At 38.3% G+C, this 20,521-nt stretch overlaps 2 protein-coding genes across 6 annotated transcripts in view; both read left to right on the top strand.

Annotated features, from left to right (window-relative positions):
* Positions 1-12,079, top strand: part of crybg2 (crystallin beta-gamma domain containing 2) — a 48,586-nt gene extending 36,507 nt beyond the window's left edge. For both annotated transcript variants that reach the window (XM_035991564.1, XM_031295882.2), the window contains 18 exons: positions 596-643; positions 2,141-2,259; positions 3,916-4,141; positions 4,888-5,027; positions 5,183-5,309; positions 5,429-5,464; positions 5,633-5,772; positions 5,935-6,061; positions 6,935-7,092; positions 7,194-7,320; positions 7,404-7,436; positions 8,461-8,573; positions 8,814-8,943; positions 9,027-9,166; positions 9,676-9,799; positions 10,520-10,678; positions 10,812-10,971; positions 11,321-12,079. In XM_035991564.1, the coding sequence (XP_035847457.1) occupies positions 596-643; positions 2,141-2,259; positions 3,916-4,141; positions 4,888-5,027; positions 5,183-5,309; positions 5,429-5,464; positions 5,633-5,772; positions 5,935-6,061; positions 6,935-7,092; positions 7,194-7,320; positions 7,404-7,436; positions 8,461-8,573; positions 8,814-8,943; positions 9,027-9,166; positions 9,676-9,799; positions 10,520-10,678; positions 10,812-10,971; positions 11,321-11,409 (2,196 nt within the window). In that variant the 3' untranslated portion in view covers positions 11,410-12,079. The remainder of the gene's footprint in view (positions 1-595; positions 644-2,140; positions 2,260-3,915; positions 4,142-4,887; positions 5,028-5,182; positions 5,310-5,428; positions 5,465-5,632; positions 5,773-5,934; positions 6,062-6,934; positions 7,093-7,193; positions 7,321-7,403; positions 7,437-8,460; positions 8,574-8,813; positions 8,944-9,026; positions 9,167-9,675; positions 9,800-10,519; positions 10,679-10,811; positions 10,972-11,320) is intronic.
* Positions 12,080-13,915: 1,836 nt separating this feature from the next.
* zgc:101785 (uncharacterized protein LOC450032 homolog) lies at positions 13,916-20,471 on the top strand. 4 transcript variants are annotated; one of them, XM_035991717.1, is made up of 14 exons: positions 13,916-13,936; positions 14,926-14,965; positions 15,117-15,166; positions 15,604-15,700; positions 15,863-15,951; positions 17,011-17,124; positions 17,336-17,426; positions 17,556-17,635; positions 17,973-18,011; positions 18,909-18,999; positions 19,117-19,212; positions 19,303-19,358; positions 19,699-19,806; positions 19,995-20,471. In XM_035991717.1, the coding sequence occupies exons 1-14, from the start codon at positions 13,931-13,933 to the stop codon at positions 20,052-20,054; spliced, it is 1,017 nt and encodes a 338-aa protein (XP_035847610.1). In that variant the 5' UTR covers positions 13,916-13,930; the 3' UTR covers positions 20,055-20,471. The 4 variants fall into 4 exon arrangements, with proteins under 4 accessions (XP_035847610.1, XP_035847611.1, XP_031151744.1 ...); XM_031295883.2 differs by lacking the exon at positions 13,916-13,936 and adding an exon at positions 14,514-14,575; XM_035991718.1 differs by lacking the exon at positions 15,117-15,166 and having other exon boundaries at positions 13,917-13,936.
* Positions 20,472-20,521: the final 50 nt, after the last annotated feature.

Genomic DNA, 20,521 nt, shown 5'->3' with positions numbered 1-20,521 from the left:
CAAACACACAATCAATCTGGTCAATCTATATGCACATTCCAAGTTGCACAAGCAAACATCCTAAATTTCCAGCAGCATAGCAGCTGAAATTCGAAAGGTAGGGAAGTACACACCATACATGGTACACAGGTGGAAAAGTAGGTTAATTCCTGTGGAATTTCCGAGCAAGTGAGCTCATACTGTTGTTATCAGTGGGTGTAGTACTAGAAAACATCAGGTTAAACAGGTACAGGGGAGGAATGTTTAGTATTCCGATCTTTTAAAGAGATGCTTGTTCTGTCATGGAGGATGTCCTCTCTCCTCACTTCACATCCCTGACGCCCCCACAACCTTTTGAACAGGGTGAAATAAACAGTGTTTGGATTGTCTGGAATGTGTTAATGTTGTACAAGGTTGACACAGGTTGTAATCTAAATGATTGCTAAAGTCAGTGAACTGTCAGCTAAAATAAATGTAATAGGTGGCGTCTAACTTTAAAATTGGTAATGGTGATCAATTTGTGCAAGTACATATTAATGAATTGAACATAAACCAAAGAAAATGCATTAAATACTATTAGAAAGCTTGCTAAAATATATGTTTTATTTGTCCATAGCTCACTAAAGAGAAGGAGCATGGGAAGCTCAATCCTCGTCCTGGAAAGGTGAGTCTCCACACCACATATACACTCTTAAATACACTGCAAACATGTGCCGCTGAGATACATGTGCAAGTTCGCCTTCAAAGCTGACAGCTGTCACTGATTAACCTGGGACCAGGAATTAATGTCATCACTGTGAAGACTGTGTTTCTCTCGGTTTGCTTTAACACTGGCTAGTTGAACAATCACTTATTTTTCTCGTGCTGAAAAATGGCATATATATAGACCACATTCATTTGGGCATCTGAAGAATAGAAAGGAGACAATAGAGAATAAAGTGTCTAAATACAAAGATTGCCATTATCATCAATTTGGTACAGATAACCATGATCCCCAATACTATGGTTTATGACTTAAAATGACTAAACTACTCAAACATAGGTTAACAGATAGAGATCTGTTTAGCTTAGCTACACTGGTACAGTACAAGGCCATGGAATCAGGTTGTGTCAATATAATCAAACAAAAATGCTTATTAATCAAATCTCTTATTACAGATTTATTTTTAGGAAAAAAATACATACAATGTATTTGCAGCAAGAGAAAATGAAGACAGATGTTCTTGATTTCTAAAAAATTACAAAAAAGGTATGATATATTATTCTTCTGCATAACAATATACGCATATGCTAGCGTATATTGTTTTGCAGAAGAAGAATATTCTAGCGGCTAGATTATTAAAGGCGGTTTCTAGCCACTACTGTTTATACTGTGTCTGCATATAACAAATGTATTTGTAGAGTAGCTTGATATAGGCAAACTGCAAAAACAGCTCTTTGTTGCAAAAGCTTTTACTGTATGTAAATCTCAGTGTGAGGGCGTCCATGTGGTGTGGCATTATGCTGTTACACATTCATTCACAGAATTTCGGATAACACGTGTCCTCCCATAACTTTCATAACCTTTTTTCAATGGAAGTAGCAGACTGGTTAGTGGTTAAACTCTTTGTTCTTCAACAGATAACCAAAACATCTTTTGGTATTTTAGGCTCTGATTGTTGCCATTAAACTACACACCTATTCCAGGACACAACGTTATTAACTTTTAAATGTCAGGCCTGCTTCTGCATGCAGCTGCAGATTGTCCATTAACAATCCTGAATGGTAAAGGTGGAGCTGACATTTAGGATCAGGGTACATTGGTTCTTTTCCATGCTCCAGGGCCATAGACCTGAATAAACGAAACACATCAGTACAGCAGAGAACAGGTTATGTAAGAAGTTACTGTCATCAAATTCCTAAAGGAAGATACATTTCTTTTCATATTTTATTATTTGTGCAAAATTTCACAGCACAGGTTGATCTCTTACCTGCAGTAATTCTTTGTCATTACTGTATTATGTCTGGTCTGCCATTTTATGATTTTCACCGTCCCGATTAAATGAAAATGTAAAAGTCATTCACACCTGTGTTGCCAAAAGTCTACGCTGCTGAAATGAGCAACGTACAGTAGTGAATCCCCATTATGATCTATTCTTACATCTGTCTACGTTGTCTCTAGATGTATATCTTTGACCAGCCAGGGATGTGTGGCCAGAGGATCGAGGTGCGCAGTGATGTCATCGATGCCACGCCCTGGGAGCTTCAGGAGACCATCTCCATCAGGGTCATCAGAGGAGGGTGAGTGGCTACCCCAAATTGTCCCTTAACACATAAAATAGAAATAAAATACCAAAATACCTAAACGAAAATATAATAGGAATATAAAAATAAAAATAAAAAATAATAGTAATATTAACACTATAAACACCTCTTTTATATACAGATGAGTAAGAATATATATAGATATACAGATGAATAAGACATGTCATAATGCACAGGTCACAGTAGGAGGTGACACAGAGTAATACATAAATAACTATACATATTGCAGAATATTTAATTATATAAGTGTTGTCCCATTTTGCAGAACAGCTAGCAGTGCTACATTATGTTACTGCTCAGGTAACACACCATCTCATGCAGGGCGGAGAGGTGTTGCCAATGATTGACGCCAGCTTGGCTAACATCCTCCTCTACCCCATCTCCTCTGTGGTGTTCAGCGGGCAGACCAGTACAGAGCTAGCCCTCTTAACCAGTTTGTTGAGTCGTTTTCTATTCCTCTCTGTTTTCCCGGCTCCCTCTTCCTCCGCAGCGCTGTGGAGATAGGTCTGGCAATGCAAGACTATCGGCTCCCTAGCAGTCTACTGCATAGAAAAATTGCAGACGCAATGACAGTGTCATAGAAGGATTTTAACAGAATCCTGCCCACACCAAAGAGCCTCAGTCTCCTCAGCAGGTGGAGACAACTTTGGCCCCTTTTGTACAGGACATCTGTGTTTTTGTGTACATCAACAGCACACTCAAACGTACATTTTGTAGTACAGTATAGTACACCGACTGTTTTGAGTATACTTTATTTAGTCACTTTGCCAGCTGCTTAGAATTAGTATGTATCATGGAATTGGTACACATATGCTCTACAACCAAAACCTAGGCCAAAAACAAATACCACTAGCTACATTACCATTAGCAATCACCATGCACCAACTCATGCAAACAGGCTCAATTTTAGAAATGTTTTCCTGTTTGTCACTTTCAGCAGATTGTTTTGCCTAGTATAGCTTTTGCGAATTATAGCAGTAAACAAACATGCGCTTTCCTCATGCCACTACCACATTCTTGGCACTCAATTAAACCTGAGACTTCCTGAGAAACCTTGTTTTTCTTGAAATATAAGGGGTGTAACAAAATAAACCCCTCTCTCCGGAGGCACTGATGTGGCGTCAAAGCAAAACAGCTATTGATGTTCTGTGGAAATGCAAATGTCTTCAATAGTTAACACACCCACACACAAGCTTAAACACACGCTTGCCTCAGATGTGGAATGTTTTATCAAACACAGCCAACATTTTGAACCTGCAGTAACACTGACAGTACTGCTCTGACTTGTACTACTGCCAGCAGGTGAACACTATCTTGGCTTCTTTCAAAGAAATAATTATACTGTCATCTCATGCATCACACACTGCACCACTGCCCAAACCACAGCTAATGCTGCAATGCTGTAGTTCTACTGGAACATACGGTCAGTTTCAGTTTTATAAGTCTTACCTACTGCATCTTTAACTAATTAATTATAATCATCTCATCTCCTTGATCTAGTAGCACAGCAGCAACTGTGTGAAAAAACATCAAACAATGACATCCCTAATTTTATACAAACACATGCCCAGCAGAACTGCAGCCCAGATCATACATTAGAGATTGTAACCTCGTGCCCTTTTTTCCCCCTAGATGGGTGCTGTATGAGAAGCCTAACTTCAAAGGGGAGAAGATCGCTCTAGATGAGGGAGACATAGAGCTCACCTACCCCTTCAACCCTCCAGAAGAGCAGCTGCAGAACGGACAGAAAGATGGTGAAGAGCAGAACGGAGAACAGAGTGGAGAAACAAGTGATGTGCAGACAGAGAACAAGCCAGCCAGAAGGTTCATCATTGGGTCTGTTCGAAGAGCTGTCAGGGTAAGTTCACTCGGTTGTTTTTGCTTGTTGCCAAAATTGTTGTCACACACCCTCCATTCAAATCTGATATGATCAGTTATGATAAAGTACAGTAGAAACCCCTTTTTTGTACATGTAAGTATTATCGCTTTAACATTGTTATCTGATGCAAAAAGGCTGAATAGACAGATATTTTGTACTGTGTAATGTGCTCTTTAACTCAGGAGCACCATCTAGTGTCAGAGATAGGAACGAGCACCTGTTGCTCTAACTTCTAAAAGTGTATGAAGTGTCAAATATTTTAAGGAGTGATCATCTTCATTCATTCTGTATCAAAAATCTGGTTCTAGTTGTGCTTTAATTTCTTAGTTGTCGAATATGATTCTGCATATTAAAGAACCTGTCAATCAGTATGACGTTTAATCTGTGTCGAGCTGTGTTTTGCTGGTAAAACAATCCTTTTGTTCACATTTGGATTATGATTTGGATCTGTAACTCAGTATAGTTCCCACTGAGGCAACCACTGCATAATAATAATAATAATAATAATAATAATATATTATCTTTTGGTATTTGTTGTATGTACATGTTGCATTTCGCTGCTGTGACGAGTGAATTTCCCCATTGTGGGATCAATAAAGTCTATCTTATCTTATCTTATTTTATATTATCTTATATGTTTGTTCAGTCCCCTCAAGACTGAAGCATTACAACCTGTTATTTTCTGCATTGCGTGACATTAATGGATGCTCTCTGTCCTGCTTCAGGACTACAGCGTCCCAGAAATCAGTCTTTTCCCAGAGGAGAACGCTGAAGGGAAGAAGATCATCTTCAGAGATACGTCTGAGGATGCCAGGATTTTTGGCTTCCCCATCAGGGCTAACTCTATCATCATTAATGCTGGGCTGTGAGTTCTGAATTATGAGTTATCAGAACATGTGTGATTGTATTGAAATTACATAATAATGTGGTTCAATAGTGTGCCATTAGTGCTTCACTTAATCTCATTTGAAAATCAAACGAATGTTGCTTTTATTGTTTTCCATCTTTTCTCCTGCTCAGATGGCTCGTGTACGCGCATCCCTTCTTCCAGGGTGTACCACGTGTCCTGGAGGTAGGGGGGTACTCCAACCCTGCGGCCTGGGGAGTGGAACAGCCCTATGTGGGATCACTACATCCACTCAAAGTAGTAAGTGGCACTGTTATAAAGTATTTACAATTTCTGTTCTTTACTGATTCTGTATATTTCCGTATAAAGGTATATCCCCTGATTGTTCACAGTAAGTTAATTTATTTTTTTCATCATAGGGGGAACCAAGAGTGGAAAATATGAGTGAACCACAGGTAAGAAAGCACAAGTACTGCTAATAAATTGCTGCTAAATCAAAGTAATACTTGAGACTTTTGGAATTGCTTATTCGACAGCAGAATGAATGACACCTACAGTATGATTACCGACACTGAAGAAGTTATCAGTGTGCCCTGATTGTAAATGACACTCTCTGACTCAAGATGGTGATCTACGACAAGCCATACTTTACCGGGAAATCGAGGACCATAACTACAAACATGAGAGACTTCATGACCAGAACAGACCGGCAGCAGACGGCCTTTATGTACAAAGTTGGCTCCCTAAAAGTGCTTGGAGGAATGTGAGTGCTGCTTTGCAACGTTTGTATTCACTGAAGCTTGCAAAGACATCTTGGTGGTCATTAATGATTAAGTACTACTGCTGCACAATTCAGGTGAAGGGTAATACATAAGGGCTGAAAGCCAATATCAAATAGCTCCAAATAATCTCTCTGTTGCTGCAGCTGGGTGGGCTACGAGAAGGAGGGTTTCCGAGGCCACCAGTACCTGCTGGAGGAGGGAGAGTACCATGACTGGAGGGTGTGGGGAGGCTGTGATGCTGAGCTGCGCTCTGTTCGGGTGATACGAGCAGTAAGTTGCAAGGAATATTTCACAGCAGTTAGTTATTTATTATAAGTAGTAATTCAAATGTTTTAATCTAAACAAAAACGTAACGGGTGGCCCTAATTGGATGCAAACTGCAGATTAAACATTAAAAGTCTGGTCAGATTGTTTAGTAAAGGTTGAATTAGAAACAGTGCAACCTTGACTAAATCAACAATGACATTATTGTTGTAAGTCCTGCAGTTGATGAAACAATATTTTAACATATTTTCCAGATTTTTGTAGTAACCGTATACGTTTTGCCTACATGCAAATTGTGCTAAATCTTTTGTTCTTTTTCTGTGTTTATGTGCTGCACTCTGTGTTATTTTACTTTTGTTGCTGTATTGACTTCATTTTATCTCATACATCATTCAAGTCTCTAATCTAAAAGGTGACTTTGCACTCTGATAAATGGCCATTGTAGTCCTGACACTAAGTGCCACACGTTCCATGTTAACATGGTATGGTTTACAAACAATAAGAAAAGAGTAAATAAAAGAGTAATAAAGACTAAGGCAACCAGCAGGAATGACCTGCTACATAAATTACTTGAACGTTCTTCAAAAAGGATGATTGACCTGATTTATGTATAGATTAGCAGTACTGTATGTAATAATACAATTATGTTAAAAATACTGTACTGTACAGGGGCAGTTTAAATTGGCAAGTACTGTTTGCTAGTTTTCACTATGCTTACATTCTGACATTTAAACAAAACATGTTGTCTTGTCTCTCAGATAATTGTCATTGTCAAAATATGACAGTTACCTGAAACAGAATCTTATTTCAGCCCAGACTGCTTTTTATCCACACAAGTGTGAATTAGGTGAGTTAACCGAATTTCTTGCTCTTCTGCAGGACCTGGCAGACCCCTTGATGGTAATGTTTGAACAGCCAGAAGAAGACCGGGAGGGTGTGGAGGCGGAGAACACCTTCGAGGTGACGGAGGCCATTCCTGACGTTGAGCTGTTTGAGTACAAAACCTCCACGCGCTCCATCCATGTAGTCAGTGGGGCGTAAGTTGATAGACTATACAGTATATTTACTGTACTTCATCACCCAGTGAGGTGGGAATGTATTACAATAACTAGCTAATTGATCCTCTTCCTCCTTACAGATGGATAGTCTACTCCCATGTGGACTTCTCTGGTAACCAGTACATCTTAGAGAAAGGTTTCTATAATAACTGTGCTGACTGGGGTTCTCAGGACACTCGCATCTGCTCAGCGCAGCCCATCCTACTGGTGAGAACCACTGGGAAGGCTTCAAAATATTGATTTGATCAGTGCTCTGATGTTGCTTACATTTCTGTTGTGTTGACTTTTAGGCTCCAAGTGACAGCTCAAGCACCAGGAATCAGGTATTTGACTTTCTCAGTTATCTTTTTTTTTTTTAATGCATTTCAGTCTCGTAGCTAATATTGATTTGCATCTTCAGTTTTATGTCACTCTTAGACAGGATATTTTGCTTTGCTGCTAAGTTCATGGAAAATTTCACACATCGATGTTCAGCTCTTCAACACTTTTGGAGTTTCCAGTTAGAGAGAAAAATAGAGTAAGCAGGGTTTTTTCGAACAGATGCACACACATCTCTTATGCCGACAGGGCTGCAGGTGGAGTTTTTTTTAAAATTTAAAAACAGATCATACAGCCGCAATCACATTCCTTCAGTTATCCATTTCTTTGCTCTGCCTGGTGTCTGTCACAGCACGCAATGGTGCAAAGCTTTTTTTTTTGGCACAAGCTGGTTCATGTGCTACATCTGCACTTTGTTCCATGCAGGCAAAAACCCATTATATTGGCCCAGAACATCCATGAAACTGATGCGCTTCAAAGCACAGGGGTAGATTTACCTTAGCCGAAGACACTCCAATATTCATCCTTTTTTATTTAAATGTTGCAAATGAAATATCTAATAGTAATACTGAGTTATCAGAGGATCAAAAGACTAGTCACCAATACCTGACCTATGACAGCTATGACCTACAATATCTAAATAAGATAAATAATTGGTAACACTTTACTTGAAGGTATCTACATAAGAGTGACATGACACTGTCATGAACACATGAACCCTAACCATAACTTGTCATGACAAAAACCGATTGACTTAGTAAAAGAAGTGTTATGTCATAAACGTTTATGACTTGTTTATAATGTTTATGACCCGTTCATGACAGTGTCATGTCACTCTTATGTAGATACCTTCAAGTAAAGTGTAACCAAATAATTCCTTCACAGGGGCAGAGCAACATTGCAGTAGAAGCACTTTTGTATTCAGTGCTTAAAAGGCAAAAATAATTAGAAGAATAAAAAGCTTTAGGCTAGAAATGTGTTAATCTGATCGCTCACTTTCCTTTTCCCCCCTCTATCTCTGCCTGTCAGCTAATACTGTACACTGAGCCAGACTTCCAGGGCGAGTGTAACATCTTCGATCGCAACCAGGAGGCCATGGCAGAAAAATTAGTGACCAAGTCCTGTCGAGTGTCAGGGGGAAGGTGAGGAGCCAGTACCAAAGCATTAACAATGATTCAAGGAGAAAGGAAACAAGGGGGGGGGGAAGTCTGTGAAAAGAAAGTAAAGAATAATGTGTAGAAAGACTGCTAATGCAAGGGTGAACAGCAAAATATGCATGATGGTGCAGTAGTAAATGTAGTTATGAGATTGGGGAGAATTACAAAGCTAATATATTATCTCTGATAGAGAATCAATAAAAACAATTCATTTCTGTGTTTCAGCTGGGTGCTCTACGAGAATGAACAGTACTCTGGGAACTTGTATGTCTTATCTGAAGGAGACTATCCCAATTTAACCAGCATGGGATGTCCACCTAACTGCGTCGTCCGTTCTGCCAAGGTCGTGCCAATGGTGAGAAAGCTTTCATATAAAAAAAAAAAGCTCTGTATTCTTTTCTTCTGTTTTGCTCTGACCCTCCATCTCTCCCCGTCTAGACATTCTCAGTTCCTTCCATCTCTCTGTTTGGACTCGAGTGTCTGGAGGGCAGAGAGATCACCATGGACACAGAGATCTTCAGCATGGTTGAAGAGGGCTTCAACAACCACATTCTGTCTGTCAGAGTCAACCGTGGCTGGTTTGTGTTTGTCTCGCTGCGTCTGCATGTGTTTGGGGAGACTGTTTGCTCATGTTCAGTTTGTGTGTTTGCATTGACACACGTCATAAAGTAGCTTTCTGGGTTTTTTTTGGGGTCATTTCTGCCTTTATTAGATAGGAAAGCTGAGATATAAAAGTTGGGGGGGGGGGGGACGACACATGCAGGAAAATTGTCACAGATTGGATTCGAACCCTGGACCTTCTGTGTTGAGGATTAAACCTCTACATATGTGCGCCTGCTCTACCCACTGAGCTAACCAGCCACTAGCTTTCTGGTTTTTGTTGTGAGCGGCAGCATCTCATCTTTTTATATGACAGTGTAAGCTAGTTAAAATAAACCACATGGAGTGGACATTGTTGATAGATAATTGATAATCAGCTGTTACAGTGGAAAATGAAACAAAACTAAAATTAGTGTTTTGGGTCCCTGTGTATGCCATGTTATAGTTAGGCACCACCTTGTCTAATTTAGTCTGTCTTCCTTTGCAGTTGGGTGATATGTGAACACAGCAACTACAGGGGGCGCCAATTCCTACTGGAACCAATTGAAATCACCAACTGGCCGAAGTTTAGCTCAATACAGACTATTGGCTCAATGTTCCCAGTCAGACAGGTTTGTTAATAAATCATCTATGCAACCTATTTTTAACAGTCATAAAGTCATAAAGTCATAAAGCACACGTTTAAAAGCGTGCATTTCCTGACACAATGTGAAATGCAGTGTGTAGTGCGTTAGTTGAAGAGTGCATTCTTCCTGTCACTTTAGACTGATATTAGGTTTTAACATTAACAAGAGTTCTAGATAATTTTTTCCTACTTTTGGATAAAGAACAAATAAATAAGCCTAAACTACTATGATTTGCTGGCAGCACTGGTCCCAAACCCTACCTTGACAAAATTAGTGGCTTGTTAACTTAACACAAGTCCATATCTAGAAGTAGAAAAACACAATTTAGACCCTAAATGAGAAGATTTGGATAATAAATGTAATGATTTGTTCATTCAACTAAGTGCTAGCTTTTGGTTGGTTTGTACTGTAGGCAGTTGCAAATGAGTGTTATTTCTCCGCATAAAAGTGTGTGAAGGAGTAACGTTTAATTACCATCTCTAACAGCAAAATTGACACCATTGCTAGACAAGGCCTGTTTCCCATAATACTCCCTCCTTAAAGGGGATAACATTATGTAAACTACTTTAAAGCCAAATTTAAAACCAATCTCATGTTATTTCTTTGATATTTAATAATGGGATATGTTCGTGTAGGGTCAAAACAGCCCAAATTCCACTGATCTGTGACTCTCTAATGACAATACATATATTTTGCCTTCTGCAGAAGCGCCGCTATTTGCGCATCAAGAACAAAGAGAGGGGTCACTTCTTGTCCGTCCAGGGGGGCGTGGAGGAGATGAAATCAGGACGAGTGGTGGTGACACCAGAAGCGGAGCCCATGAGTGACATCTGGTTCTATCAGGACGGATTCATCAAAAGCAAGGTAATGCATGATTGAAATGTTAAAATAGTTGGCTGCATCTTGCAAACCAAAACCTGAACCTGTCATCTGACCTTGTTAACACTGAGCATGGTGAGCGTGGTCTAATTATGTACTGTATGTGTGTGTGCTGTAGTTGTCCCCGACCATGAGCCTTCAGGTGATGGGCAACATAGAGCCGGCAGCCAAGGTGGTTTTGTGGGCGGAGACCCGGCAGCCTACACAAACCTGGACAGCTCAGATGAGAGGCCTCATCACCAGCCTTACTTTCCCTGGCTGCGTCCTGGATGTCAAAGGTATGAGAAATTATTCGGTATAGCATTTATAAGACTGTGCTTCTTTGGATATGCTAAAATTGAAGTTGTAAGAGTAATTTAAGTTCCCTCTTCAAAATAAGGGCAATTAAGCTGATAGATGGATGGATGGATGGATGGATACATACATAGATACATAGATAGATATGTATGTATTTCCTCAGATAGTGCAAAGTAACCAGTAACTATAACTGTCAAATAGTACTTGAGTGAATGTGCTTAGTAACATTCCACCACTACAAAACCAGTTTTTACTTTTTCTAGATGATCATTATAGCATAACATGATAACTTGAACTTTTTGTTAACATGATTATTTGCCTTTTCCTCAGGTGGTAAAACTTACGACAAGGACCATGTGGTGATTATGCCGGAGGATGAGGAGAGGCCAAGCCAACAGTGGGAGATAGAGCTGCTCTAACCTACTATACAAAACTCATATTTCTCATGTTCTCTTCTGTTAAGCTTTCCTCAGCAGTGCATGGAACCTCTGTCACTATATATATATATATATATATATATATATATGTGTGTATGTATATTTGTTTCAAATTCTCCCTAAATCCTTTTAACTAGTATGAACATTGGGAGAATGAGAATGCAGTTGACTTTGACTTTTATCGGATGATTTCACTTGTGAGTAATTGTGTGTGTGAGTGTGAATGTGAGTATTCAAACTAGAATCTCTATTTTGACTGTAGAAGAACCTGTAGTTGATGCTTTAATATATTTGTTTTCATGTGGCTACCAGTGCTTCATACAGATGGTGGGCAATTGAAGCCAAACAAATGCATAGTGTGCAAGAAACGTATGCAATGCTTTTTTAAGGTATTTTTTTTTATGTACTGCATGTATCAATGTTTGTTTTGTGGGAAATGTTGCACATGTGTATGCAGTATATCACATTGCGCAGTGCAATGAAATGGGTTGTGTGTGTCTAGTTATCATGTTTCTTATTGTATTTTTGTTAAAATGAAAATATCTGCATCAGCTGTATGTTAATATTTGATACTAAATATGTGATGTCAGATGTGATGCAAGAGGGAGTGGTTTTGAAATATTGAATACAAAATAAACATTGTAAAATAAAACAAAGCTGACTAATTGATTTCGAAAGAATCATGAATAACATTTTTGTAACACAATGTGTAAATACATCCTGTTACAAAAATACACAGTTTCCACAGTTTAAAAAAAAACACTAAATCCACTGACTAAGAACACACTTACTACAAACATTTATCCTGATTTCTTTGTATTTTTAATTACATTGAAGCACGTTCCTTTTTTTTAAATGATGTAAAGCATAACCGTAAATACTGAGAGGCAGAATAACGTGCCATAGACCAGTCTTTTTGTACTAACTACACAGGTCTCATATTTCATGTGCTCTGCAGGTTTAAAAATGTTTAATAATAATAATAATCGAAGGGGTCACATTGTTGTTCAGCTCTTTTTTTCTATCTTTTTATACAGCACTGATCAGCCCTGATGTTTTCTCTCAGAACTGTTCAAGAAATGTTATGTATATGTCTGAGGAGCAGTAGACTACTTGGGTCTTTTCCTCCACTTTAATGGACCATTTTGTTCATTTTTTTCAATTGTTTACCCAGGCTTTCTTTCATTCATACCTCCCATTCCTGCATTCATCCATTCAAACTTCATCTATTCAGTTCCCTGCCTGTTTGAACTCAGGGTGTGTCAGAATTGTATTTCTGTAGGTAATGGCTTTCTGAAATCTGAAAGCCAACAAGAAGGACACCCGGTACAAAATGGACCAAAACAACCACTAATGGTACAGTACTCAAATATTTGTGTGTATATGTCTCATATTGAGATATGCAGCATTTCAAATATTTCCAACCATTAATTAATTAATGACCAAAAGAGGAAACATACTAATGAACTAATAACTGAATAATAAGAAAATACTAATTCTAATAATTCAACTGTGTCATTAACTTACACTTTAATACCGTTTCAACTGCTTTTACCTCTCACATGACACTTGAAACTGATGTTTATTCTTAAAGTGGAACTTCACCATTTTCAAGTTATTCCTATGGTCTAAGACAGTCCAGAAATATTAGTAAACATGAACTACTCTTTCCCAAATATAAAAACTATAGAGTGCTCAAACTCAAATTTGTGATGCCATCAAGTATAAAGTGTACTGCTCCATAGACAATCAATTGGGAAAGATGTTATAGATGACAATGAGAACACCCGGGGGAATGTTCTGAGTATATGGGTACATTTTCTGTTTCACAAATGACAACGATCCAATAGAATGAAGCTCATTTTGGGTATAAAAATAAAACAAAATCAGTCTCCTATTCATCGGATCAGCTCCAGGCTTTATACTTGATGACGTCACAAGTTTGAGACAAACTTCTCTGGTTTCTGGCTTTGTGTGAGAGTAGCTCATATTCACAGATAATTAAAGAACTTTCCTAGGCCATGGAGATAAGTTACTCTAGCCTTTTTTTTTTTTTTTTAATTGTGTTTCTTTTGAAATGGATGTTGAGGATAGCAAAACTTTGGTTATTTTAGCAAAAGGCAAAAGAGCTTGCTGTTGATCAGCTGTGTTTGTAATAACAACACAGGTCTCATATTTCTTTGTGCTCTGCAGGTGAACAGCAGGTAGACAGACGATTGGAGAGATTCAAACTATAGGAAGAATACATTTGTTCAATGGTTTCATCATGCTCATGTAGCTCTTTCTGTTAGAAATTACTTTATGAGCAAATGGTGTTTTTTTCTGTGAGACCCAATAACTTATATGACTTGTAATTTGAGCCTACTGATTTTGAAAGTGAATGTGATATGTATGTCTTTGTCATATACTCTCTCTCGCTCTCTCTCTCTGTTCTTCTCTAGACTGACGGAATAGGGCGGATAAGCGTCTTGGAGTATCAGATTGTTATCACAATCAGCCACAAATGCAGGTACTGAAAAGCCCTTTTGTTATCTCTTGTGACACAATTTGGTTTTGGAGCCAATAGACAATCAGGTTATACATGAGCACACCAGTCTTATGAAGATCTGTTTTACTCTGAAACCAGACTTTGCCCCTCACTTACTTACAAAGATGGCTGGCATGTTGCACGGTGGGTTTGTTTATCAGACATCTGCGGCATCTTTGAGACAAGCTGAATTACAAAGGAGTAACTTGAACACTTCAACACTAAACAATTTTACAATAAAAGGGAATACATTTTGCAGCCTTACATAACAATAATTCCTAACATTTTTCATCCAAATCAGCCACAGAATCTACAGCGTATGATCATTTCGCAACTAGGCCACCTGTAAACAAACCTGACTGTCTGGATTCCTCCACTGCAAAGAATGTCAGTATTTTACAAGTGGGTTGTCATGGTAATTCTACAGACCAGTGGTGTTGTCAAAGCTGTGATGGTACTGAGCACCGATTGGTCAGCTGTTTGATTGACAGTCAGGTGGGTGAACTGCAGCAGGTGTGGCACAGTAAGGGTGGGACTGAGATTCAGGGCTGATTAGAGGAGGTTGTAAAAAGCTCCATTACCTCCACACATTCCTAGAGCTGCTACAGCATTTTGTTACAGGTAGGAAAAAGGGCATTCTTCAAAGATTTTTTAAAGTAAATGTACTTGTGTTATTCTGCAGGTGTTTGTTTTGGCATGTTGGCTGTCTTAGTCCCTTATAGATGACGCTTAAAGCAATATAACTGTTTTGTTGCGATAAGGACGAGTCAGAATACAGTGCCATCAAGTGATTCATTGAACAAAAATTTAAGGTTAACTTAAATGTTCTCTTTCCTACTATTCACAACACCACATTGAATGTAATATTATTTGTATACTGTGTCCATGTGCTGTGTGTTATAAATGTCATTAACTGCATATTTCTGCATGTGTATGAATGATTTATCTCTTCCTCACATTATTTCTTACAGTTGAAACAAAGCCATGGACCCCGAGTACTTCAAATCTCATGTAAGTAGACTTGTTCTTGCCCTGTCTTCCCTCTGCCATTGCATTATGACTCTGTTTACTTATTTGTACATAATGTGATCTGCTGTCTTGTGTTCTCTGATTATCTGCGTTATGTCATGTACAAAAGTCATAATGTATGTGGGGCCTCTAGGCATGCTGGAATGCTGCAATGTGAACTCATGTTTCCAGTTCAATTTTAATGTAATAAAAAAAGACTAGTTATGAATTCATAAACTCAACTCCTAACTAATTTCATGTTTAAGTATTAGCTGGACACTACTGTATGTGTTTCCTGTCATAGAATAGTTCAGTACTTATGCTGGCAAACTAAACCCCAAACCCCACTAGTCAAAGCAAAGTATAGAATATTTGACTTTCTTCAAACTGACGTGTGTCTTTGATCTTCTTCGTATCCACCTTCATTTTTTTTCACCTTCATCACTCATCTTGCTTATCTTGTTACACATTCCACTTGTTCCCTGTCACTCACTTATCATATTTTTATATATTTATATATTCCTAATCCAATGTCAGGATGTATGCCCAATCTTCCTTTCTTCCGTCTTTGCAGTATTTTTTGTTGTTGTTTGTCTACATTTTTGTTTCTCTCTGTTTTTGTTTCCCTATTTTTCATATAGGAGATGTGTTGGGGTACCCTTGGAACGGTGCGACCCTTCTCCAATTTTCACCCTGACAGGGATGTCATGGAGATCCAGACAGCGCTGGAGAAGAAAGGTACTTCTGCAAGTAGATTCAAACTTTTTTTTTTTTTATTTAAAAAGCGGTGTTGTTGAACATCCATGTTGGATAATGATCAACACAATCCAACTTGTCTTTCGCCTCTTCACGTTTCTCTCCCCATCATTAAATATTGTATCATAACATTGTGTACCTCAGATGCAGTGACTCTGGTGAGAATCCTAACCAACCGGACCAATGCTCAGAGACAAGTGATCGCCAAGACCTTTCAAGAAATAACACAAAAGGTAAGAAAAAAAAAGAGCAGACAGACTTCTTACTGAATGTATCAATTTACAAGATGCAAAAAGGCTCTAAAAACATTTCGAAACTAAAACATGATATTGAGAATAACATGTTCAAAGTTCAAAGCCACAGCAAGCCCCCCAATGTAAAATATTCCTAAAAGAATCCTTGCTATGCAATACAACAGAATGTAGAGTTGCAACGACAGTTCTGTATGTTGTAAATGTGTGTTTGCTCATCTGTAACTCCCAAGTGTTTGCTGTTCAAACATTATTTAAACTGGTTTTGAAGGTTTTGAACACACCTTTGTTTAGAGAGGGAGTAGTATGAGCAGTATAAGCAGTAGTCACAGTGTTGTACATAAATATTTACTATTTCTTGGCAGCAGTTCATTTTTATAGGTTGTATGGGTAGCTATATTTAGAAAAGAAATATTTTTTTCTTAAAATTTATTTCCCTTGTATTAGCAATATTTTCTTTAGCAGAAGGAGATGATAGTATCTGAATACTTTCACAGACACTTTGTGGTCAAATAGCCAGGAATCTCTTTTTAATTGCGTAACCATATATCTATGAGTGTCTTTGGAAAGTTCAAAGAACAGAAACCAAAACTTATATTGTTATTCAAATTGATGATGTCATCAGACACACTCTTTTGAGCCAATACCATATTATTGAATAGGGGAATAGGCTATTACATTTTAACAAGAATAAAATAGAAATAATAAAGCTAGGAGTGTCTTGGTAGCCGAACGGTTACAGCGCTTACCCCTCTGACTGAAAACGGGGGAGGTAAAGGGGAAAACCTATATAGGTTTTGACATATTTCCATATTATGCTACTTTATACCTACATTATAGCATTACATTTTGGAAGCCAATATTGCCTATTGACTACATTGCTCCACTACATTTATTTGACAACATTAGTTACTAGTTAGACTAATACATTATGAGACATATATATCAGTAAACCAGAGTTTTTTGTCTGATCTGGTACATTGAGAGTCAACAGAGAAAAGATATAAGAAAACATCAGTGTTTATTCTGACTTTGTGGCAGGACCTGTCAGCTAGTGTGAAAAAAGCTCTGGCTGGAGATCTGGAGATTCTACTGCTGGAGCTGCTGATGCCTCCTCTGGAGTATGAGGCTTATCGCCTGCAACAGGCCATGGTGGTGAGTGAGTGTTTGTGTGTTTGTATACAGTACATATTCAGGGGGGCTTGTGGAGTGGGTTTTTTAGAGGGTGGTAGTGATCTCTCCTTGCCTGTCTGTCATATCCCAGCATATATATATCCCAGCATATATATATCTATATATATAGATATAGTATGTGTATGTGTGTGTGTGTGTGTGTGTGTGTGTGTGTGTGTGTGTGTGTGTGCAGGGTATAGGCACAGATGAAGAAACACTACTGGAGATCCTGTGTACGCGATCCGGACAGCAGCTTCAAGAAATCAGTGCTGCATACAAACAATGTAAGTCACAGAATGTCTTAGTCTTTCCTCCAAATTCTTTAGTTGATTGCTGTGGACATTTAAACCTCTAATCCATAATTTTTTTTATGTCCTGATAATTGTCATATTGTTGTTTGTCTCCCTTTTCAGTGTATAAGACGGACCTGGAGAAGGAACTGAAAGGAGAAACCAGTGGAGACTTTACTAAGCTTGTTTTGGCTTTGTTGAATGTAATATAAATATTTGTTTACCTTCACGATCACCTTTAACCTTAAAAGTAAAGCAATTGGCCTTAATACTGTGGGAGACAGTCAGTGAAGCTTCAATAGCGGGCATTGGTCCTCCACCTTTCATATTATTGAAGCAATTTATCTTAGATATGAAATAGCAGTGGGGCAACATCTCAGCACTGCAGGAATGTAGAAATAGGATTTCTGTAACAGGTTCTTCTTAAACACTAGACAATAACACGTTTCATGATATGTGTGGGATGATTACATTTAGATATGACCGACCTTAAAATTAAAAAAAAAAAAGAAGTGTTTTCTCACTCCTCTCTCCCAATAGAAACAAGATGTTGCTGCTGGGGTCCAAAGAGATATTGAGGTATTATTTTCCATGATACTTTTATACACAAACATTGTGGTCTAAGTAGGTATAAAGGGCAGCTTTCAGTATTATATTTTAATTAAATTAAATTAAATTTATACTTTTTATTGATTTCCAGTGGGGAAATTATAATTGACACTCTGTCAGAACACACTACACACAGGCCTGGAATACACACAGACACGCTCAGGTCCTATACATGCACAAATGGAGAGATGTCAGAGTGAGTGGGCTGCAACTGCTGGACAGGCACCCTGAGCGGTTGGTGGGGTCTGGTGCATTGCTCAAGAGCACCTTGGCAGTGCCCAGGAGGTGAACTGGCATCTCTCCAACCACCAGTCCACACTGTTATCATAATGACCTAACTCTTCCCCCTCAGACGCACCAGTCTCACGTTATAGATGTGCAAAGTATTTTTCTGTTCTTTGGTTCGTACAGGGACTTGAATCCGCGACCCTCCGGTTCCCAACCCAACTCCCTACGAGCTGAAAGCAGAACAGAAAAATACTTTGCACATCTATAACGTGAGACTGGTGCGTCTGAGGGGGAAGAGTTAGGTCATTATGATAAAGCAGACATAATGTTCTAAATTTTGACAGTGCACTATTATGGTATAATGGCTAGCAATATTCATTACACCCGTGGTAAACCTGGGAATAAGGGGCGTTCTTGCACAGGAAAATCTGTCTTCTAAAATGAATCTGCCATACCATCACTCATTTGGGGTGGCACTGTATTAAAAGCAGGCATACCACTAATCACACTCACTCCTATGAATGTATGGTTCCTATACTGGCATAATACACTTGCAGCCCTTGCATGGAGTGTAGTTGTTGTAAGCCAGACGTGTGAGATTTCACCCCTTTCTGACTGTTTTGTTCTGTTTTTGTCCAGTCTCTCTCCACGTCACTGAGTGGGAAAAAAGCTGATCCAGGACCGTGGATTGACATACTGACCTCTAGAGACTCAGACCATCTTAACAAAGGTATGTTTTTCAAACATATGGCCTAGTAGTTCTTCTACATGTGTTTCTGTGTTTGAAATTATTCACTGTTTTAAATATGAATATGTACATTCCCCTGGCCTTGTATGGTTTTGACAGTGCTGATGGGACTGGAGCTTGAGAAAGGACAGATGGTGGATCAGGCTCTGGAGAAAAAATTTACAGGAGACTTTCGACTGGGTTTGCAGGTTTTAGGTGAATATTGTTTGAGATGCTGTGTGAGTGTTGACTGACCATGTTGATTAGTCAGTTAGTAATATTTCTTGATGTCTCTGTCTATGACAGTACAGTGCATTCAGAGCCCTGACGTCTACCTCGCTAAGAGACTAACTACCACAAAAGTAAGATCCTTTCATCATCAATTGCCTCTTTTATTCTGATGACTTATTATTTAAATAGTTAAGATTATCAAACTATACTGTGTCTGACTGATCTATAAGGATAAAGACTCAATGACTCAATCTTTAAAGTCTCTAATACACATAATGCCTTGTATGCAATATGTGTTTTAATGTATGACTTGTGCTATATAGATATATTTTAACCTTTTTCCTAGCCCTAGACCATAGAAAAGCTAATTCTACAGATATACAAACATGAGTGGTTAAACCAACAGTCCCATTGAAGGTGAACGTGTATGAAAACGTAATAGTTCACACAGAAAACATTTCACTCTTTCAGACACAGATAATGCAGAGGATTATGGTGTCTCACTCTGAAGAAGATCTGCTGTGTATCCGAGCTGCCTACCTCAAACTAACAGGCACTTCTCTCTACACTGCTCTACAGGTGGGTCCCACACATAATACTGTACTAAATACAACACCTTGAAGTGTATGTGTGCTGCTGCTGATGATGTGTTTTTTTCCAAATTAAATATTAAATTCAGAAGAGTTCTTTTTTGAAATGCAAATAATGTTTATATTCTGGGAAGGGAAAAGTAGTATTTTTTTGATGTGAACATCTTTTACCAACAGAAACAGTTCAAAGGAGATCATCTACAGGCTCTGCTGGCTATCTGTCGGTCTGAAGATTAAACAAAAGCTACAAATTTTGAGAAGCTGCATTTTTTATTCATTTAGTTGTTATTCTTTCCCCTGAATCAGTCTATGATAATGCTAAAATAAACTTTATGTTTATTGCTACTTTTCATGTTTTATGAAATCTCATTTAAGTGTGCCTATACTTACTTTAATGACATGCAAATACATGAAATGGAACAGACATTTTATATTGGATATTTTTTTAGTGCAGTTTGGTTATTTGTTTTTATTACTTTATGTATCTGCCAAAATACTTCCTATTCATCCTGATGTTCTATCTACATACATATACATGTATGTATACAGACAGGATAACTATCACAGTTTAGTCTTAACTAACTGTCTAACATAAAGCGCACACAGCCTCAGTCCTCACATTACTTTCTTAATAAAAAGTTATTCCTGATGCCACATAGTGTTCGGTTCCATTTCATTACATGTTTCTGGTTACCTGCTGATTT

The sequence above is a fragment of the Sander lucioperca genome, chromosome 14 (assembly GCF_008315115.2).
Source record: "Sander lucioperca isolate FBNREF2018 chromosome 14, SLUC_FBN_1.2, whole genome shotgun sequence".
Taxonomy (NCBI): Eukaryota; Metazoa; Chordata; class Actinopteri; order Perciformes; family Percidae; genus Sander; species Sander lucioperca.
This window is presented reverse-complemented; position numbering and strand designations above follow the sequence as displayed.

Excerpts from the sequence above, each read along its gene's own strand:
- zgc:101785 (XM_035991717.1), top strand. Across the intron at positions 19,000-19,116 it reads CTCAGACCATCTTAACAAAG|TGCTGATGGGACTGGAGCTT; the intron begins GTATGTTTTTCA and ends TGGTTTTGACAG. Across the intron at positions 19,213-19,302 it reads ACTGGGTTTGCAGGTTTTAG|TACAGTGCATTCAGAGCCCT; the intron begins GTGAATATTGTT and ends TGTCTATGACAG.